We start from the raw sequence: 22,194 nt of genomic DNA, 5'->3' as shown, positions 1-22,194 counted from the left end.
TGTAATGAGAGCTTTTACACCGATAGTAAATACATGTTTTATTCCATCAGAAATATTAGTATAAAACATAAAGTACATGGCAGGATTCTTAAGTCATATAGGTATTTAATAATTCTGACATATTACATATTTTAAAGGTATTCTGAAATCTGTTTACACATATTACAGAAAAACAAAAACAAACTCCTTACTATTATTCTAAATATTGTATTTCATATAAAGGCACTCAAAGATAAGTATCAACACAGCAAACAATACACTAAGAACAGCATATCATATCATATCACAAATTACAGTAATAAGCTTAATGCAACATCTATGATGGTGAAACCCAAACGGTATACAATTTTGTCACTTGTAACATTTTTTAAATCTTACAATATCTTAGCAAAGTATCACTTAATTAATATACAGTATATTTTGAAGCTCTAAAACACTTCGTAAGCACACATGGCCCTGCATTTTAGTCAAGGTAGATCATAATTATTATAATAATATGAATTATTAATAAAATGAATAACTTTTTTGCAATTATGTACATATTTTCATACTCCATAACATCCAAGACTGGAGTCTTAAAGGAGTAGTTCACCCCCAAAAATATTTTTCTATCGATTACTCACCCCATGGAGTGAGTAATTGAGTTCAATAATATTCTTTAGTTTTTGTCGCATTCCTATGCCAATAATTTGATTATTATACATTTACCCCCTTTGATTCTGAATCTTTGCGTCTCCATCCGGAATCAATGCGCCTACAAAGAGTCTCCTCCAATTATTGGCTTAGGAATGCGACAAAAACAAACAACGTCATTTTGGGGGTGAACTACTCCTTTAAAACAATTCACAGCTGCATCTCCAGTGGTGGAAAGTACGGTAACTAGTAAGTACATTTACTCAACTACTGTACTTAAATACAACTTTGAGGTACTTTTACTTTACTTGAGCAATAGCATTTTTCAATATTTTATACTTCTACTCCACTACATCTCTGAGGCAAATACTGTATACTTTTCACTCGGCTACAATTATTTGACAGCTTTAGTTACAAGTTACTTTGTACATTCATTATTAATACAAAACATACATAACCAAATAAAATAGTCGACGTATAATGTGAAAACGTGCTGCGATGTGACATTGTAGATTGTCTATTTTCATTTGGCAGATTGAGTACTTCGTAGGCTACTTTAAAGGTGTAGTTCAACCCCAGAAATACTTATATTCTATCTATTACACACCCCACGAAGCCTTGAATTCACGGAGATTCAAGGCTTCACGGGGTGTGTAATAGAAATAGAAACAGTATTTTTTTGGTTAAGTTTTGTACTTTTATTCAAGTAAAATCTTGAATACAGTGAGTTTTTCTACATTGTGGTATTGATACCTTTACTTGAGTAGAACCTCTGAGTAGGCTACTCCTCCCACCACTGTTGCATTTCAGTACAAAAAATGAGAAACTGTCAAGGCCCATAATGCCTGGATAATGTGGATGTTGATGTTAGACTACAGATTGGCCCTTGTCATCGTCATAACGTTGGTACTGGTTTTCAAGCAGTGGCTGGTGGCCCTCCATCCTGTTCTTGGTACGCACAGCGCACGTACTGGCGGCAAAAATGAATGCAACGATCATAAGGGCAGCGACAATGCCTATGGTGATCATCTCTGTCACGGTGAAAGGCTGGGCTGTAAAAGAAACAAGTTACAATGATTAAAATCAGTGGTGTAAAGTAACTAAATACATGGACTCAAGTCGTGTAGGCACTTAAGTAGATTTTTTAGGTATTTTTTTTACTTTACTGTTGCAATTCCAATTTTCAATACTTTCACTTCTACTCTACTTTGATCATTATTACAAAACATACGATACATTAATCACTTAAGACCTATACTTTGGCTATTTGAAAATAGACACATAAAAATAAGCTTGCTCTGAGCTTGTAGAACTGCTATTTTCAAAACACTTGAATACATTTTATACATATGATACCTTGTGAAAAGGGACATTCTGCATAATCAGTGCTTTTTTCATTACCGGACCCTAAGCCAAATTGGACACACAACAAATATTAATACAAGTTCTACAACATTATTATTACCTGGCCATTGAGCTTCATATGAGTATCCCAGGTTCCCTGGGGCGGTCAGAAACATCTCAGCGTTTGTTACTGGGGGCCAGAATGGTACCATGTTGTAGCCCCTGTTGTGACCAATGGGGGCATCCTGCTCAGGGTACACAGCCTCTGCAAGACAGACCAAGCCAAGAGTTAACTGACAAACAACAGCTTACCATGCCAGCCATACGAACATTAGCCACTTAAACCTATGCACATCATTGACCAGGGTAAAAATATAATTATAATTAAAAAGAATTATAATCAATAAGCTCACAACATGTTGCATTGTGACGTGTTGTGAGCTTGTAGGTCTGCTATTTTCAATTTGACCCAAGAATAGGGAAGCTATATCCATCCATCTATACCCATCCATCCAGCTAAATAAAAAACTAAAGATATATAGATTGAAGAAGTTATTAGAAGTTTGCAACAGGAAAAAGTACAGTTTCATGACAGCACAAATCACTGGTAGCCTACAAGGCCAACTAAAAGGAGATCTTTACGGCTTATTTAAACAGGAACCACTTTACACAGGAACCACTTTATGACTGAAACTATGACTAAATATATTGACAATTTCATCAACACAAAAACTAGACTGTAAAATGGACTTGTGGAGAACACTTTTGCCTAAAAAAAAACCTTTTTCTACGTGGCCCATATCAAGAGTAGGCCTAACGTTTAACTAAATGATTATAATTTCAATAATTTAAATGAGCTGGCTGCCATCAGTCAGACAGTCAGTTAGTTTCATCTGATGCAGACTGCAGAGTGCCCTCCCACCTCGTTAACTTTGCAGCTGCAAACATTTGCAGAAAGCTAGTGCTAGGCTGCATTGCTAGGCTACATTGCTGGTGTGAAATTGCACGAGGGACCCCAACAAAAAGACCACACCAAAAATAGGCGCGCAATAGTGTACAGCCCTGCCCCACACCAACGCAAACTCACTGGAGGTGTGGTCCAAAACTTGTGGAAAAAAATGTAGATATGCTATTTTACTTATTCTGCCAGAACTTTCAAATGGATATGAAGCTGCATGACAACACCTGACCCCAAGTGGCAGTGATTGGGTGAGTAAATGGAGCACTACAACTTTTAATGCCACTGATGATGATGCAGGAGGAGGAGCCTATTTAATATTCTTGGGCTAATAGGGTCCTGTTAGGGTGACCAGATCCAAACTGTTCATTCGAGGGACAGAAGTACCACTTGTGTGGGACAATGTAGGACGGGCGGGCGGGGGGTTAATAGCAAATTATTACTTAAGTTGCTTCTGATGCTTTGATGTCATATTCGACCATAGCCCTAATACTTATTCATTTTTTATTTACCCCCCTATAGGGGATATTTCTCATGTTATTTTATTAACAGGCTTAAAAACATATCTTGCAGGGAAAAGAGACAATGAGAGAGATTTACATTACAATGGAATACTCTGCCCTATAATGTATTCCAGTAGTCCAGTGTGGTCCAGTCTAGCTTGCTGTGAGCTCACGTTAAGAGCTTCAGCAACAATCAGCGCACCTATATCAACACCTGCCAGTCACAATGTGGGACAGAGTCTCAATTTGGGGGACGCCTGAAAAGTCATGGAAAAGTGGGACTGTCCCTCGCAAAGGGGGACATCTGGTCACCCTAGGTCCTGTATTAAGCTGCATTCACACTACAGATATATAGTTGAACGTTTTGCTTGGTAATTCAATGTAATCTCAATGGAAACCAGCTTTAAAGATACAGGCCATCCTGAGAACGAAGCTTTGAAAGCTTTAAAGCTGGTTTCCATTGAGATTACATTGAATTACCAAGCTAAACGTTCAACTATATATCTGTAGTGTGAATGAGGCATTAGGCTACCATTATACACCCTAACCAATGGTTGTTTCATTGATATTGGAGCAAATGTAAGAACGAATAAGTAGAACCAATAGGCTACAGTAGCACATCTAGATTTATATTTAATGTTTCTGAGCAATTTTTTTTATGTTGAATCTGTAGAGTTGCAACACCAACCATTGGCGTACATCAAGTAGAAGACAGCCCAAGGTAGGAACCTTACGACTTTTTTTATTTTGTTATTTTTTGCTGCTGCTTGTGTTGTAGGCTACTAATGTGATTCAAGCTAGTGTTAGTGGTGTACTATTGCTGTAGTTTTGGGACCCAATGACTGGGTGAGAGAACAGAGAACAGTTAGGCTCTTGGTCACTTCATTTGCCTTTCTTTCTTTCTTTCTTTCTTTCTTTCTTTCTTTCTTTCTTTCTTTCTTTCTTTCTTTCTTTCTCTGTCTATGTCTTCCGTATTGACAAAGACTTCATGAGGAAATCCATGGCTGTGTTTGTGTCTATGTCGTGTCCAAAGCAAAACTGTACAGTGTAGGACGTGGAACATTATCTTTTTAAAAGTTGTATTATGTTTTGTTTGTTAGTAGCGCAGCTTATTCTATTTCCTGAACATGCAGTATTTAGTAAAACTAAACCTAAACTAGAAAGGTTAGCCTCGCATAGCCACTGCGTGCGTGGACATATGAGTTAAATTGGTACTTCTATCCACAACTTTCCAACATCCCATAGTGCATTGCGCAGAAGTTGGACGGAGCTTCCGGCGCCCAGCCGAGTGTGATCTACGGCTGCATCTGCGACGCGACGTCAGCTTGTATGTCTGCTGTTAACCGGAAGTGTAGTGCAAAAAAATCTCCAGTAAATTCCCACGGAAAGAGGTGGATAGGGATGTTTTCTTTTCCAAGGGGTGGGTTAAAAAATTTCTCTGGACACAATTGGTTAGACCAGACCAATACTGGGCACTGATTGGTCACCCAACTCTTCGGGGTGAGGAAATTAATTTACAATTCAGAGGGGCCAGACCCAAATCCGCCAAGGGCAATTTCTTTGCACCAGCGGATTTTTTGTCTGATTCCAGGCTATAGAAAGGTGCTATTTTGGGTGGTTGCACTGACGCAAGTCGTGAGGAATCCACTGGGAAATTATTTACGTATTACCATTCTGATTGGTCATGCTTGAAAATAGTTAAAATGTTAACAAAAACAGGTTCACTTTAGCTGGCATAATAATCAGACCTAAAACAATAGTGTGTTGCCTGTAGCAACCACACTAGGGAGTTTAAGCAAGTACAGTTTTCAGGGCGGCCGCGGCTTTGCTAGGCGGAAGTACAGCTGCTTTGACGCAATCGCCGTAGCAGTCAGAATCGTTAAGCAAACAGCTGTCGGCGACGGGTTCCCAGTTCCCACCCCTTTTGCTGAACTCTTTGGTTCCCATGGTGACATGATTCCAAAAGTGGAACCAAAAGGACCGTTAAAAGTCCACTTTGTTCCATTTGTACACTCACAGAGTTATGGAGGTCCATGAACCATTGGAATAGACAATGACATGCATTGACACCAGTATGGGCCTGTGAATGAGGATTTTACCTGGAGCGTGTCTCCTGAGCCACTCGTCAAAGATGGCATCGGTGTAGGTGTGGAGCAGGACAAAGATGGGGTCGTTGGGGGACAGGTGCGTCTGTCCTCCTGTCCCGTTAAGAAACAGGTGGGCCAGGTTGTGAAGACTCCTGACCACTGGATCATAGTTCCCTTGGGGGGCACTGTAGCCTGCAAACATAACACAACAAAAAGTGTTTACACATCTCCTCTTATATGGGGTCCCTGGCACAGGAATGTTTTAAAGCGGTGGTCGGCAGCCAAATACGCATATCAATTTGAAGGTCCTTGACAAAACTACATGCGCATTAAGATCAATTACATCACATACAGTACAAACACATCTAGAGGTTGCACATAATTATGCATATGAGCAGTTGTGTTATTATTATTCAAAACATACATAAACCAATTAATCCCTATATACTTTTGCTATTTTGAAAATAGACAATTTACAAGCTCACAATGCGTCGCTTTGCGACACGTTGTGAGCTTGTACATCTGCTATTTTCAAAAGGTTTATTCATTTTGAACTTGTGAAATGGGACATTCTACATAATGAGTGCTTTAACTTTTGGTACTTTACGTACATTTTGATACCAATACTTTAGTAATTTCGCTCAAGTACATTTTGTGTTCCGGACTATTACTCGCAACAGAGTATTTCTACATTGCAGTATTGATACTTTTATCTAAGTACTTTTTGAGCGCTAACCTTCCACTGTGTTCCTGAAGCTCTCAGAGGAGGTGGAGTAGTATGGAGGCGTGTCGAAGGCGTTGACCTGCAGACAGTCGTTGATATCCTGGGGTTCAGGCAGGCGCTGCACCATGGGTCTGTTGACGTTCCCTCCTGGGTTCCTCCTGATGGGTGACGTCTCAGTACCTAGCAGGAGACGCATGGATGGAAGTACACATTTCAAAAGATTATCACAGCATTGTTATATCTTAAATAATTTGGCATTTCTGCTTCATTTGGATAGAGCAGTGGTTCCATAGCCTAGCCAGCTAGACACCCCCACACATGTTAAAACAGTTAGTTAGCTGCATTAGTATATAGGCTGGCCCCCGGCTAGTGGTTCTAGGTCAGGGCCCACTTGAAAATCTCCAAAGTGTTAACACTGTAACCTTGTGGTCAGATTGCTATGCTGTGGTAGCCTGGTAAAAAACCAGACCGCACAACACCACCCCCTGGCGGTGGCGAACGCAGTTTGTGATAGAGACTGGCCCGCCAGGCTAATGCTGTGGGTGCTTTCTGAGCATCTTAATTTTAACGATCAATCAATTGATTGTGTTCTGGCTTGGATCAATGAACTAACGTAATATCCAATTTCTTTCTATCGGTATCACAATAAAAAACACTTTTTAAATATTAATGTTAACATAAAGTGTTTTAAGTAGTGTTTTGCCAATTATTTGGGAGTCCACTTGCAATATCCGCACAGCACATCTTGGAATGGGTTGGCTCCAACAAGTTTGGACTTGTGTCTGAATTGTATCTTTTTTTTTTTTTTGTAGACCTGCTATTTTTTGGGTGAATGCTCCCCCAGAACAGGCATGCTGGGGTTCAAGTGGTTATACAGTGTTTAAACAGTTTCTGACTCTATATTTAGATTGTTGCCCCTTGAACCCCTCCAAGGACCTCTGGGGGTATCTGGACCCCACTTTCAGAAACACTGGTCCAGTATTATAGGCCTATTCTTACTGTTGCAGATGGTCCCCAGGGTGTCATAGTCTTCCACGCTCTCGCAGATGACCCTCCACTGGGCGAACAGAGAGTTGGTGCTCAGAGCGTTGGGGTCAAAGCTGCTCCTGGACCCCATCAGGTCATCGGTGCAGATGTCACACGTAGAGCCGCCGATGGCAAAGTTCCAGTAGGGCAGGGCAAAGGACGGCTGTTGTAACATGTCCTGGCCATTTGAACAGAGACAGACCGTGTTATACACACAGTAAAAACCTTTGCGTGTATGTGGACCCTTGCGGGTTAATTTGGTTACACGTGTATGTACTACTGTACTTACATTTGTATGAATGCATCATTTACTATTTGTAATAATAATCAAAATCTACAAAGTAACTAGTAACTAAAGTTTTCCAATAATTGTAGTGGAGTAAAAGTATAATATTTGCCTCTGAGATGTAGTGGAGTAGAAGTAAAAGTGCTGAAAACTGGAAATACTCCAATAAAGTAAAAAAAACAACAACTCAAAATTGTACTTAAGTACTGTACTTGAGTAAATGTACTTTACACCACTGACCAGGAGTATCTATACTTTGACAAGTACTGGAGGTTGAGTACTGTTTTTACCTGCATATCGCGCTCCAGTTGCAGCAGGTGGTACCGGTGCCAGGTGACGAACCCGGGGCCCTCGTGGGAGAAGTCCACGCCTCCAAAGCTCGGCTGCCCCGCGCCCAGGAAGGTCTTGCTCACGGAGTAGTAGTGCGACCACACAAAGTAGTTGTAGATGGTGATGTTCTCGAACTGCATGGTGTTTCCGTCGGGCCCGAAGATGCCCGAGTAGTGGCGCGTGGCCACCACCAGGTCGGGGTGCACGGTGCGCTTGGCTTGGTCCAGTGCGCGCACAAACGCTGCCTTCTCCCCTGCGCTGAGCAGCATCACGTTTCTCCTGACTGGGAGGGGGGATTACAAGAAATGTCATGGGATTAAACCCCATTTAAGACCTGAGGCTGATTCTACAAAATGCCTTCTAAATCAGTAGTTCTCAAACCTTTTGTCATGACATGGACCCCCAAATTGATATGTAGGCCTATTTGGCCCCCCATCCGAAAATGTTTTGTGCCAGAGACCTCCAGAAGAGAAGATTTGTGTTTAAAAAATAAAAGAATATTCAAGATCTTTCAAAAATATTCAGAAATAGCAGATAGGCCTGCAAGCTTGCAGTGTGGGATAATGTGACGTGCTTAAATGACACAGATGCTTTTCTGTTTTTCACGGATTAACCCAGCTATTCAGCTGTCAACAAGGACAGTGATTCAAGGACAGTGACCCCTAGGGGGTTTTGGCTTTTTCTGCCTTTATTGTGACCGTAGGTCGCATTTAGTATGAAAACCTGCAGATCATGTGCGTGCGTGCATGCTTCACGCCTCATGTCATGCTCCATTATGGCCAAGATCCCTGATGTCATCAAAGCGTCAGTCAGTCACACCTCATGTCACGATCCTTGATGTCATCAATATTAAAGGGATATTTCACTTTCAAAAAAGCTTTTGGTCATTTTATCGTTTTTTTAACGCTTTTATGAACACCCTGGACAGTTCATTCAATATTTAGATATTTGATGTAAATGTTATCAGGCCCTCCTCCTTCAGGGCCTGTCTCCATACACAACCATTGTAACTTCAAACTCCATTTTAACCATGATAGATTCATTAAAAACACCCATATTTTTTCTGGTGACTCATACTACCCTCCTAATACGGGGGCAGGCCGTTTTTTTTTTTTTCTTCTTTTTTTTTAATTTGTAATAATTCTTTGGGAAAATTGAAAGAATTTAATACAAAACATAATTATTACAAATAAATGAAAAAAGTTATAAAAAAATCAAACCTCGGTTCGAAGTGAAGCGGTGTTGTGTTCTAGAGCTATGAAATCTGTGTTCTAGATCTATACAAGTGGTTGCAGTGCAGATCTAGTGTTCTAGATCTATACTTTCTATGTGCTTTAGTTCTATATTTTTATGAATTCTGAATGAATAAATGATTTTGTCTGGAGGGCCAAATTGTCATGTGAAGCTTGACCAATCCTCAATTCCGCATGCACGGGACATGTACGGGACAGACAAAGCCACTCCTTGGAAGCGGCTTTCACCGCTTCAAAAACATGGCCTGCTCACGTATTAGGAGGGTATTATGAGTCACCAGAAAAAATTATGGGTGTTTTTAATGAATCTATCATGGTTAAAATGGAGTTTGAAGTTAAATGGGTGTGTATGTGGCCCTCCTGCTGGAGGACTAACATGTACGTCAAATATCAACATATTGAATGAAGCAAATTAAAAACTGTTCAGGGTGTTCATAAAAGCCTGATTAAACGATAAAAAATTACCAAAAGTTTTTTTGAAACTGAAATATCCCTTTAAGCCCATATCTGGGAATGCCTATATATGGACATATTGTGTCAGTTTCATGATAACCAGTGTGGTTGTCACGACACGAGTCACACTTGCAAATTAATTCCGTGCTTGTCCCCTTTATTCCCATTTATGGAGATCCCTGATGTCATCAGTATTAAGCCCATATCTGGGAATGCCCATATATGGACATATTGTGTCAGTCTCTAAGGGCCCTTTAGGGCGAGGTCGTTTCTCTCCCTTAGGGCGTCTTACTGGTTGATAATATAGTAAGTAAGTAGACTGACAGGAAATCGGGGGGAGAGATGGGGAGTGACACTCAGCAAAGGTTGTCGGGATCAGGAATCGAACCTGCAACACTGCAATTTGGGGGTCCTTGACATGAAAAGGTTTGAGAGAAACCGAACAAGGGAACATTTTTAATGTCCTGGGTGGGGGCATTGAATTAGCCAGTGAAATACAGTAGCCTGTGAAGCACTGTTAAAAGGACATTTGATCAGGTGATGGCATTTTTCTGTTTGAAAAGTTGCTTTTCTAACCACAAATTGAGCACGGTCATATACAGTGACTTTACTGCAGCTGGTACAGTTTAGGCCTATAGGCTATTTTGCTATTTTACTGTATGTCTTTCTCTGTAAAGAAAATAAAATGTGAGCGCAGGGGAATAAGCGTTCTCTCAGGCGACCTTTCTACCCATTCAGCTTTGACCTCCCACAAATATAATCTTTCACTGGTTTATACCAGAAATATATGTGTGCATTGATTTATCTATTTTAAACTTAAACTGCAGCATTCTTTTTGGAGCTGTAGGCCTGCATCCATGATTTTGTTTTGAACTGAATCCTGGAAACTGCAGTTAGACAATGAAGCTACACAAGCAACAAAAAAGTATTAATGATTTAGCAGTGTTCATGAAATATGTCTAAAAGTAATGCATTCATTCATTCGACTATATAAAATTCACACACAGACAAAAGCTACTCTAACGAAGGAAAACATCATGACTTTCACTTATTACTACATGATATTGTTTCAAACTGAATTCTGGGAATTGCATTTAAGACAAATTAAGCTACACTCACCAACAGCGACCTGTTGGTCACAATTGACCCCCGTCCACCCGTGTCTACAGCGGCCGCAGTTAAACCCGCTGAAGTTTCCATTACATTGACATGTCCTGTTAAAGTAACGAATGGGCCACCGCTCTCGGTCATCTCGTCCGTCGTGGGGGTACTGAGGCCCGTGGGGACGAGCATCCACCACTACTGGCAAGCACTGTCCTCGACCAGAACTAGATCCACACAGGTCATCCTGTAGGCCAAAAGGTGACGGACAGCACTGTCCACTTCTAAGTCCCTCAGGCGTGACACACTCTCTTGGAAACTGAGCGTTCGCCAACGCCGCTCCCAAAAGCACCAAAAGACAGTAATCCCACATATCCACAAAGATGCAAACTTTCACTCAATCGAATCAACCCACTGCAGGTCTAGATCTAGTACCAGCTCTCAATGCCTAATTTCTGGTCGAACTGTACACTGAGAAAAAACAAATCATAATAGACTTTGTTTTTCTAGTCTAGCGGACACAAGCCCTGTTTCCCGTCCAGACAGGCTTTATTTCTAATTGCCCCATGCCGAGTGAACCACCGACCTTAAATACCGGATTAGCGCATGACTATAATGACTATAAGGATTTTCTGTCATGCGCGTGATCACATCACATTTCCTACAGGCTAAATGGAAGAAAAGAGGGCTAGGAAGTGTGGTTAACTCATTCATGCATTGTGTTAGGCTATTCCTCATGCCCAAGGCTAGCAAAGGAATGAATGCAAAGTAGAATTCATTTGTAGGCTAATACAATCTCCTGAAATATTAGGCCCTATAGTTTATGATATTATGGTTTTAACAATTACATAGAAAATGCATGTAGGATAAAAAAAAAAAAAAAATGACACGAGCTAATAGTGAGTGTGATTGTTATTTGCTTTGTTTATTCTCTTTGCTGTATGCCTGAGATGAACATTAATAAGCGTTCATTTGTGTCATATTTTGTTTTCAATTACATGGATTACAAGATTCCACACGCTTGATCATTGTGTGAAAATCAATTTTCCATGTGGTAATAAAACAAATTAAAGAGGGATGTGGTTCCACTTCATATTCAAATTTGCGCAGGCTACCGCAGTGAAACGTTTATAATATTCATTATCGTCAGCCGGCTACCCACTTACCTCCGGTGTTTACTTCTAATGAAATAGAAAACAACATTCTGTGAATTGGTTAGCTGGGATGTACCACGCCTTTGATTTTTGCATCACTAAACTAATCCTAAAAGGCAAGATACAGTTCACAGAGTTATACTTGCCAAGTTGCCAGGATTGAATGGATAACATTTTCCCTGCGCAGGGCTCAAGAGTTCATTAAAAAGGTATGATCATCATGCAAGTCATTTGACTACTCAAGTATGCCCACACTCCATCCCCTCATCTTTCCCACAAAGTGCACTTTTGATAGCACCTAGCATGTGAGGCATGGAAGCAAGAAGAAGTGGGGGAGGAGGGATCTACAAAGGAATTTCTAAGAATGTGGAGGCGCCTCCGGGATGTCTCCTCTTTTATAGCATAGCACTGCACTGTTTGGATTTGCTGTACTTGTTCTACTTTTTCTGACATGACTTTAGAGGCATGCAAAAGTGAGCCGAAATCATCGTCTTTGACGTGGCACGTTGAGCATGCCTGATAAGGATAACTGTTAAGAGACTGTAGAACATGTATAAAGGTACTTTATAGCAGTGCCTCTCAAATGTTTTCCTGTCCCCAAATGTATTTGTATTTGGCCACGGACCTCGTCTGAAAATATTTTGTGCGAGGCGAGGGAGATTTGTGTGGTTTACAGTGGTGCATCTACGCTACAGACAATACACAGTAAAAGACATAGAGTTAATTATTAAAACATTAACACTGAGCTATAACTGCTTGGTTGCATTCATCGCTAATAATTATTTCTAAACAACAAGGACAAGTAAATAGCAGTGATTCTCATGGGGACCAGCCCCCGCTAATTAGCAAATGGCTGTGTTCACAGCTTCACACATTGATGGGGAGGATAATACATAATTTGGATTACTGATAGAAAAATGACAGGGAACCAACATTCTTCAATAAACACAATGCGCGCGCGCGTGTGTGTGTGAGTATGTGTGCGTGCGAGTGTGTGCAATGATAGAATAGAATTAATTAGGGAAACAGTCCAATAGCTCAATAGCCAAATATCAAATGAATTGTTGATGTAACTTAGCTCTCAAATGGTCGGTCCAGGAATATGCTGCAGTTTGTTTGTAGTTTGAGCTGAAAGCATAGACACCACAGAAACCCTGAGTGTTAATGTAACTCTGAGTGTACAAATGGAATCAAAACTGTACTTAAGTGTCCATTTGGATTTGCACACTCTTATAGTTACAAATGGGGTGCGGGTCCATTTGCTTCCAGGATCTTATACAGTGTAGGAACAGAAAGTGGTGTTCACAAAAGTAACCATGAATGATTTAGCAGTGTTCATGAAATATATCTAAAAGTAATGCACTCATTCATTCGACCATGGAACACACAAGACACAAAGACACACAGAAAGCTACTGTATCGAGAGAAAACGTCACAACATTTTCTTTTCTGAGGGAAATGTTTATTTTCCTAGAAGGCAAGTAAGTGTCGTTGTGCTGTCACATGCGATTCATGTTGGAGATCACTATACTGGATGTATGGTTTCATAACTGGGCCAATGAGGATTACCCAAAACTGTAGGTCCTAATCCCATTCTCACGAAAAACATATGGAAATACAACATTCCTTATGTGTGTTCATGTTCCCAGGATCCTCTTGGGGTGCTGTAAAAGGGATATGACCATTCTAGCATCAGTGATGATAGTGATGGCAGCCACCAAAAAAAAAAGAAAAGTACAGGGGAAAATGACCGTATACCCCCCAGTTTTATAATATTGTTTTTGTAAATAGTTAAAGTATTTGATAATTAACTTTGTTGGCTTCTAATGTAGTACAATTTCTGTATGGTTGTATACACTTTAAAGGTTGTGGACCTGTCATTTTGGTGTTTTTGTTATGCCTGTAAAAAATATGTGATAAGTTGAAGGTGGTTAAAATGATAAAACACACACTATGCCCAATACATCTGTATGTGTACACACACACACACACACACACACACACACACACACACACACACACACACACACACACACACACACACACACACACACACACACACACACACACACACACACACACAAACAAACACAGATATATGGTAACCTTGCATCTAACCTACTATCCATAGGTTTCATGTCATACTTAGGATTTGATCCCTGGTCTCTTGCATGGGAGACCCCTCTATGTAAAGAAAACATTCCTGGTTGGCCAGGGGAGATATTGTGCTTATAAGCTACTTATCAACCAGTATAGGTACGGCTGACACCAGGGTCTAACCTCCTCAATGGAAGAGTGAACTGAACACAAAGACCTTTAACACAATATACCACACAGATCTGTTATAAAATAACATTTTACTTATAAAACAAATACAAATAATTGAAACTTTAATGCAAAAATAATCACAGACAAAGAGGAGTGCAATTAAATGCAAGGCCTGCACACAAACCAACGGGCGTAGTCATGTCTACATCTCGTGATCGAACGACCAACCTTCCAACCTACCCAATCCCTCCTCTACACTGCACCCACCTACACAGTAAAATAGTGTTCTTTTAACTTTGAGGGTAGAAATGAAACCCAAAATGACCCGTGTGTGTGTGTGTGCGCGCGCGCGTGCATGCTTGCGTGCGTGTGCGTGTATGTGTGTGTGCGTGCATGTGCGTGCAATCATGTGAGAAGATGTGACTGGGGCTTAATGGTAATCCTTGCCTTGGGTGAAAATGGCAACAGTGGGAGTCATTAATAGGGAGCTGTTCATATGACCCCGTTCCCCCCTCTTATGCTCTGTAAAATCCTGAGCGTTAATGGAGCTCTTAAGAGTGTCTCTCCCCTTCTCCACAGCCTCCACTGGTTTCCGGTTGCGGCCCGCATGGAATACAAAACTCTGATGCTGACCTTCAAAGCAGCCAAAGGTATGGCTCCTCCATACCTCCAAAACCTGATCAACCCCTACACCCCCACCCGTGCACTTAGATCAACCAACACAGGGATGTTGACAGAACCCTCGCTAAAAACCCCAGGGCAAAAATCCACTCGTCCGAGACAGTTTGCCCTCCTGGCCCCCAAGTTGTGGAATAAACTCCCTGTCGCACTTAAAACAACGGACTCACTCGCTAGCTTTCGCCGAGGACTGAAGACTCACCTTTTCACTCCACCTAAACCCTTAGCACTACTGGAAAAATCAATGACCATACAGTACATGGAGCTAGTTAGCATTTGTTTTTAGGTTTTTAGAAACTTTTTTTTTTTACGGATTATATCGTTTTTTTTTCTAGATATATATTCATTCTAGGGATGGTCCGATCAGGTTTTTTGGAACCGATCACCGAGCACCGATCACAAAAGTTTGATCACCCGATACCGATCAATCACCGATCCGATCAAGTTATTATTTATATATTATTTATATTTTCTAAATGTTAATGTTTTAACTTTAATTAATTCATTCACTCATGAATTCATTTATATATATTGCCTTATAGTTATTTACCAGCATTACTATGTATTTATTATCATAGCAGTAACTAATTATTCCTTCAGCACTGTGGAAATCAATACCCCAAAATGGCCTCAAGTGGGCATCCTGAACGGCTGGTTGATCGGATGCACCGATCGGATCGGATCGGTGAATTTACCTTTTGATCTAAACCACCGATTATCGCCGATCACGCTTTGATCGGCCCGATCCGATCCATTGCCGATTGATCGGTAACATCTCTAATTCATTCACATTTGTTATATTGCTGTTGATGTACTGACACTTAATCTTGTTTATTATTGTGATGTTTATTTGCTTATTGTAAATCGCTTTGGATTAAAAGCGTCTGCTAAATGCCTAAACTGTAAACTGTAAACTGTAAGGAAACCAAACGGACCTGTGGTTTCTTTCACTCTCAAGAGTTACAAATGGTTGTGTCTTGCTCTCTCCTGTCTTTCTGCCAATAATATCTACCATTCTCTCTCTCCATCATGGTCTGTCATCACCCCCAGAACAAGTTTCTATGTGAAAGAATCAGCTTTGGGGGCACTCGCTCGTGCTCTTGCTCTCACCAGAAACACGCACGCACGCACAATGTTTGGCAACTGTATCGGGGTGATAAGAAAGTCTAGGCGGAAGTGCAGCAATGTGCTGGTAACGCAACAACAGAGGCACTGTAACAATACTACAATGAATTCTCTCAAAGTCCTTCGGTCATATGCATTTAATTTTATAGTCATGAGTTTAATAGGCAAGCAATCACCCCCCTAGGGTTATCTTGTGGGTTGGCACGATATTTGGCACAAATCCTATCCCATTGGGAACCAGTGGACCTAGTTGTAAACTTGAATTAAATTCAATTTAATTAAAAACAGTTGGCCCCAATGTAGTGTAGCCCGTGGCAGCTCCCATCGGGCATTGGCTCACAGCCCTTGCCTATTGCAATGATTGGTATAAAGCGCTTGACAGGTAGCTGGGAGAGTGATTGCACCTGCCAGGCTTGCTTATGGTGGAAACTGGGTAGACAAACACTTTTCTCCTGTCAAATGTAATACAACATGTTCACCAGCAGAGGCCAGTAATAGCACATGTAAATATACTGTACATACCCCACTGGAAGTCAAGTGCTGATGCCCATAATAACTTCAAAGTCACTTGGGGATGAGATGAGGGACATACAAGATTCAATTCAAAGGCTGTATTTAATTGATCTGACCTGTACTTATGGATATGTACAGATATGTTTTCACAGGTTTAATTGCTTGATGGTAAATACGCTTTTCAGAATTTTCTCATTCCATCCCAACTCTAGCACGGGACTAACTAACAGATACACCATCATTCTTGAGTAGTGGTTTTGTCTAGAAAGCTTAACCTACCGTTACACTCTCTGTGTTTAAAGTTAAAGGAGCACTTCACCCAACCTCATGCTTATACTGCAAGATGGTGCCCTTTCTATGTACTCAACTCCAAAACCTGGCGGGTTTGGTCATTTCAAACACATTTTCAAATGTATTTCTTTATTGATTGATTGATGCAACAACAGTGGCTTCTATTTCAGTATGCTAATTTTCCAGGAAGATAAATGCTGTGGTTTCAATTAGGTTGGAATCCATAATGTCATTGGTCATTTCTGAACTGTCCACAGCCCACCTCTGAGCGAGTAGACAGAAACGGTGGCATCTTATAATGAGCATTGAGGACCAATTATATGAAGATAAGTTTGAAAACAGGCAAAGTGTTCCTTTTAATGTTCAGCCCCATTACAACCGTCAAAGGACACAATTGACTATGTTCAAGTGGAGGAGGGGTTCACATAGGATGGAAGTTTCAGTGTGAGAAAAAGAGTGGAATAATAATAATAAAAAAGATAAGGTAAAAGTGTTTCCTCGATAAACAGGACTATAACTTTGAGAGCTCTACCTCGCAGTGGCGGGCAGAAATTCGGCATAAGCGTTTTAGAGTGAGGGAAAAGTGGGAACTTCGCAGGATGTAGTGCCAGCTCTGAGCACGCTGACACGCTGATGAATAGCAGGGGTTAGGCCCTCTACCGACGGCCCCCACTCGAATATTGGGATACTGTCTACTTAGCACATGCACCGGCATCTTAAATCTGCTGCTTTCCAATACCAAAGCACTTCAGGTGATTTACATTGCAATAATTTAAACGGCGGCGCGCTGCCTTGACCTGGCGTTAGCAATAAAGTATCGAGATCTACAGCCCCAACCGCCGCTATACCCCTTGATTGCTTTTTAACAGTCGTTAGTCTTGAGGGGGTTGGTGAGGGGCTTAGGTGGGTAGGGTGGGAGGGCATCAGGATGAAAGGGCGCACCGCTTCGCCCGCCTATACCTCGCTCTCACCGAGTTATGAAGATGATACTCTCTCATCATCTCTCGGAGCGAGGATATTGCAAAGCGGCAAACTGGCATTAGGAGGAAGAGGAGGGAGCCGGGCGTCTCATTATGGAGCAGATCATTGCAGACAGTAGTGATAATTAGAGGGGATAGCTAACCATCGCTGCAGGATGTAGCTGGAAGGTGGCGCCGGCCACGGCCAATTAAAATGCAGAGATAAGGTGGGTGGACTCACTTACGGATGCGTACCCTACGGGGTCGGGCTATCAGAGGAGAGAGGGATTTAACTAGGCAACGCTAGGTAGACACCAATAATGTATGTAGTGGTTATGGTGTCAAACTCCCCATAGCTCCCAAGGGAAGCTGTAATCTGTGCAGAGGAAGAGGATGGATGCTTAGACGTCTACCTGAAATGTGCCCTTGAGCAAGTAACTAAACGTTGGCAACTAAAAGTGGCGCTGCAGTCGTGTGTGTGTGTGTGTGTGTGATGTGCGTGCGTGCGTGGGGTTGGGATACTTCTGTTTTTTACGATTCCGGTTCCTTAAAGATTTTCTCTTAGCGGTCCGATTCCTTAACGGTCCCATTTAACGGCAGGGAGTTCCAAATGGACCCTCACAGGTCTGTAACTCTGAGAGCGTACAAATAAAACCAAATGTACTCTTACGGTTCCAGATCCCAACCCTATGTGTGTGTATTACTAAACCTGTGAGTGCCCAAGTATAATTTGAGAAATGGTAGAGTTGGGGTTAAAATTAGGACTAGATCTGGTTTAGGATTAGGCATTTATAGGTGAGGTTTACTGTATGTGTTGGGGTTGAATTAATGCCTGATTTATACTTCGATTAATGCCAATGTCGCTCAGCAAAATAGAGATGGAGAACGGAGAATTGTTGCTGCATGACATAGACGCCCAAAAAATAAGGCTTTATTTAGGCTAGTTAAATAAAAAAGTGTGTGCGCGTGTTTGTGCGTGTGTCTCAAGGATTTGGGGGAAAAACAGCAACTGCACTCTCAATCAAGCGGACAGGCAGAGTGAAAGCTAAAGCTTATGATGAAGAGGCCAGGGTCATGGTTATACATCAGAGGCACCCACAGCCTTACCAACTGCTACTTTATGTTCTACATGCTTTACGTACAACCCACAGGAAACAATAACCAATTTTACTGTTAAATTACACCAAGGTGCTGCTCACTGAAGTAGAACTGATATGGCACTCATACAGTACTGCAGGTCTTTTATTTACTTGTATTGTGCGGTTTGTTTCCTCACCTACGTGTGCCAGATATCCTTTCTGATAATACTGTTGCAAAAATCTGTAAATAATTAAGTAAGCCTTGCATGAGGCCTATAGGTCAGTAGCCTATCTGCTGTTTCTGTAGCGTGAGGCTTGAGCTTGATGAGCTTGAGCTTGATGTACAAGTACACACCCTGGACATGACACTACTATGTCACAGGGACTAACCCCTGGTCCAACCCTTGATTCCAAGCAGGGAGGCAATGGGTCCCAGAGTCTTTGGTATAATCCGTCGAACCCCAACCTCCTAGTCTCAGGGCGGACACTCTAAACACAAGGGCTCTGAGCTTCTGCAAAAATCTGTGGCATGTTGTTGTTATACACCTATCGCCGTAGTTTTCTTCTTAGTTGTGCCATTGATTATCCTTAATTAAATAAATCACATACAGTTGCTTGTTTGTTGTCTTCTTTAGTTTACATTTGTTTTTTGTTTAGCTCAGTAGTAGCAGCCTCCGTGAGTAGCCACTGTATTTACCACATGGTCAAAATGGGCAAGCATTCGCCAAAGAGATTTGGTGTCGTGGCAAAAAAAGGAGGGGACCAAGTATCGCAGTCAACAAAGTATGTAGGATTTAAGTGGTTAATAACTTAAAGCTGTACTGTGGAAGCTGCTCAACTAGTGGTCAGTAGCGGTATTGCTTTTTTCGGCTGGAGTCGCCGCGGACCACCGGAACGGGGGTCCGCGGACCACCGCGGCCGCCGCGAGTACCTCCGCCTCGCTGATACGCATACGATATCCCATCATTTTTAGACCAGGATTGAGGGAGTAGCAGGCAAGATTCCTTCACCAATGTAAACACAGTTGCTGAGGGAAGCTACTTCCTTTAGAGACAGCAAGACTCGCTGTGATTGGCCGGTGGTGTATGATCCGCGCTGTGATTGGCCGGTAGTGTATCATGTGGGAGATGACATCATTTTGCCGGGAAATACAGCCCGTCACAGCTATGTAGAAAACATATAAAGAAAAGGCTTTTGGGGCTGAAATTAACGGAGTGGGGGTTCTAAAACTTTAGCGATTTAATAGTTAGGACAATTTTAAGATATGTTTTATAAAAAAAAGTTACATAGTATAACTTTAAACCCTGTGTATACTGTACCAGTAAGACTCCCTAATCGGGAGATAAGCGACCGTCACGTCGCATACACAAACTGTACTTAGTTTGTACAGTGCATCATGTTGCAATGCATTGTGAGTTTGTCTGCTATTTTCGCCAAATGGTCACCTATTTTTGCAGAATATGCCCAGATGATGCTAGATTTCAGTTCACATATACCAGCACACTGTTTCTCAACATCTGTCCCGGGCGGGCCCACCAGGGGTCCAACTTATCAGAGTGTACAAATGGAACAGTTTAAAATATTTGGGACCCCATTCTACACTATTCAAATTAACAGTGTTAATTTAACTCTGAAAGCGTACAAATGGAACCGAACGGACCAGTAAACGGTCCATCCATTTGATTTATTTTGAGTCGGTTTTAGTTTGCGACGCGTTGTGAGATTGTTGATCTGCTATTTTTTTAGAGCGCAAACCAAACAAAAAAAAATCTTGGATCTCTTCACCACTAGTCCCTCCCTGACATCCCTGTTTTTTATTTGTTGACTAAATTGTCAATATATTTAGTCTTAGTTTTAGTCATCATAGCTTAGTTTTTATTTTTATTTTAGTCAGTAAAAAAAGGTCCTTCCTTCATAGTTTTAGTCGACAAACAAACTGCACTGGTCAGAGTTACAGACCCGTGAGGGTCCATCTGGACTCCCTGGTGGTCCCCGGACCTGAGGTTGAGAACCAGTGGACACTAGCCAATGGCCCACCTAGCCTTACACAGCTGATCCCACTGATACCCTTATTAGATGTCCCCTCATACACAGCTTCCTGAGGCTGCCACCCCAAAGCCACAGATGCTGTGAACAAAGGGATTGGAAGAAAGAGACAGCAGATCAAAGGCCTTATGGGCAAGGCTTTGTGAATTCCCTCGATCTGGATTCTAGCGAGCAAACACTGGCCAGATGGTGGTGTGCATACACTGTAGGCACAGTAGGCCCACTGTACAAAATATCACATTCTCTTTTTCCCTCCCTTTGCACAAATGAGATTTGTTGTGTTGTGTCAGTTTCAATCATTGTAGAAGGCAATATCCCCTCACTATTTTAGTTTATGGCCAGGGGTCAGGTATGCAGTGGTGGAAAAAGTTATTATTGAATTATTTTTTCTACTTTTAAGTAAATGTATCAATAGCCTACTGCAATGTAGAAATACTCTGTTACAAGCAGGCCTGGAATTTCGTCATTTTAGGGGCAAGGCCACTTGGCCTTTGGGGTTGTCCATGTTTTGAGGGCACAAAGGCCAAATGCCAGGGCAGGGAGGCCATCAAATAAAACAAGATTTTAGTCCATTGAAATAATGATTTGAATTTAAGGGTTACATTTCATATGTAGAATATCGTTTACATATTGACAACACAGAGGAGAAAGTAGTACAGTCAGCTGGGCTGGGGCATTAAGGCCAATGTGGCCTCAGGGCATGACATTTTTTGGAGGGGCACAAGGCCAAACTGAGGGGCAACGGCGGCCATGGCCTTCATGGCCTCCCTGAAATTCCTGCCCTGGTTACAAGTAAAAGTCCGAAATTAAAAATGTACTTACGTAAAAGTACAAAGATATTGGTATCAAAATGTACCAAAAGTAGAAACTCATTATGCAAAATGTCCCATTTCACAACTTTTTCAAATGTATAAAACGGATACAAATATATTGAAAATAGCCAATCTACAGCTTGTAGATCGGCTATTGTTGTGTAGAAGTAAAAGAGTAGAAGTAAAAGTACTGAAATTTGTAAATACTTCAGTAAAGTAAAAAATACGTCAGAATTGTACTTAAGTACAGTACTTGAGTAATGTACTCCACCACTGGAGGTATGTGACAAGAAGTGCTGCAGAAATGTGTGAACATTGTGATTAGTTTAAATTAGCTCCCCATTCAGTGTCATATTCTCTTTGTACCCTGTCACACTGTTACATCCACTGACTTTCCTGTGGCCTCTTTTTATATTAAAGAGAACTGTCTCTCTCAGTAGATCCCAATGCTCAAACTTCCATCCTCGCGTCCTCCACTCTGACCGTTTTCTCGCGCCTTAGCCCCATCTCTGCGAGAGGGGAGGCAAGGAGGGCAGGTATCGATCGGGTTCAATTCAAGGAATGGGAACGC

At 41.5% G+C, this 22,194-nt stretch overlaps 1 protein-coding gene across 1 annotated transcript; it reads right to left on the bottom strand.

Moving 5' to 3' along the window:
• Positions 1 to 1,500: 1,500 nt before the first annotated feature.
• LOC308298187 (5,6-dihydroxyindole-2-carboxylic acid oxidase-like) lies at positions 1,501 to 11,071 on the bottom strand (the record flags this gene model as incomplete). Its single annotated transcript, XM_080741742.1, has 7 exons — positions 1,501 to 1,685; positions 2,099 to 2,242; positions 5,538 to 5,717; positions 6,262 to 6,429; positions 7,249 to 7,453; positions 7,852 to 8,174; positions 10,717 to 11,071. The coding sequence occupies 7 exons, from the start codon at positions 11,069 to 11,071 to the stop codon at positions 1,501 to 1,503; spliced, it is 1,560 nt and encodes a 519-aa protein (XP_080597868.1).
• Positions 11,072 to 22,194: the final 11,123 nt, after the last annotated feature.

This window comes from Nannobrachium achirus, assembly GCF_963921795.1.
Source record: "Nannobrachium achirus genome assembly, chromosome: 14".
Classification (NCBI taxonomy): Eukaryota; Metazoa; Chordata; class Actinopteri; order Myctophiformes; family Myctophidae; genus Nannobrachium; species Nannobrachium achirus.
The sequence above is the reverse complement of the archived record's forward strand: the minus strand, read 5'-3'. Positions and strand labels throughout refer to the sequence as shown.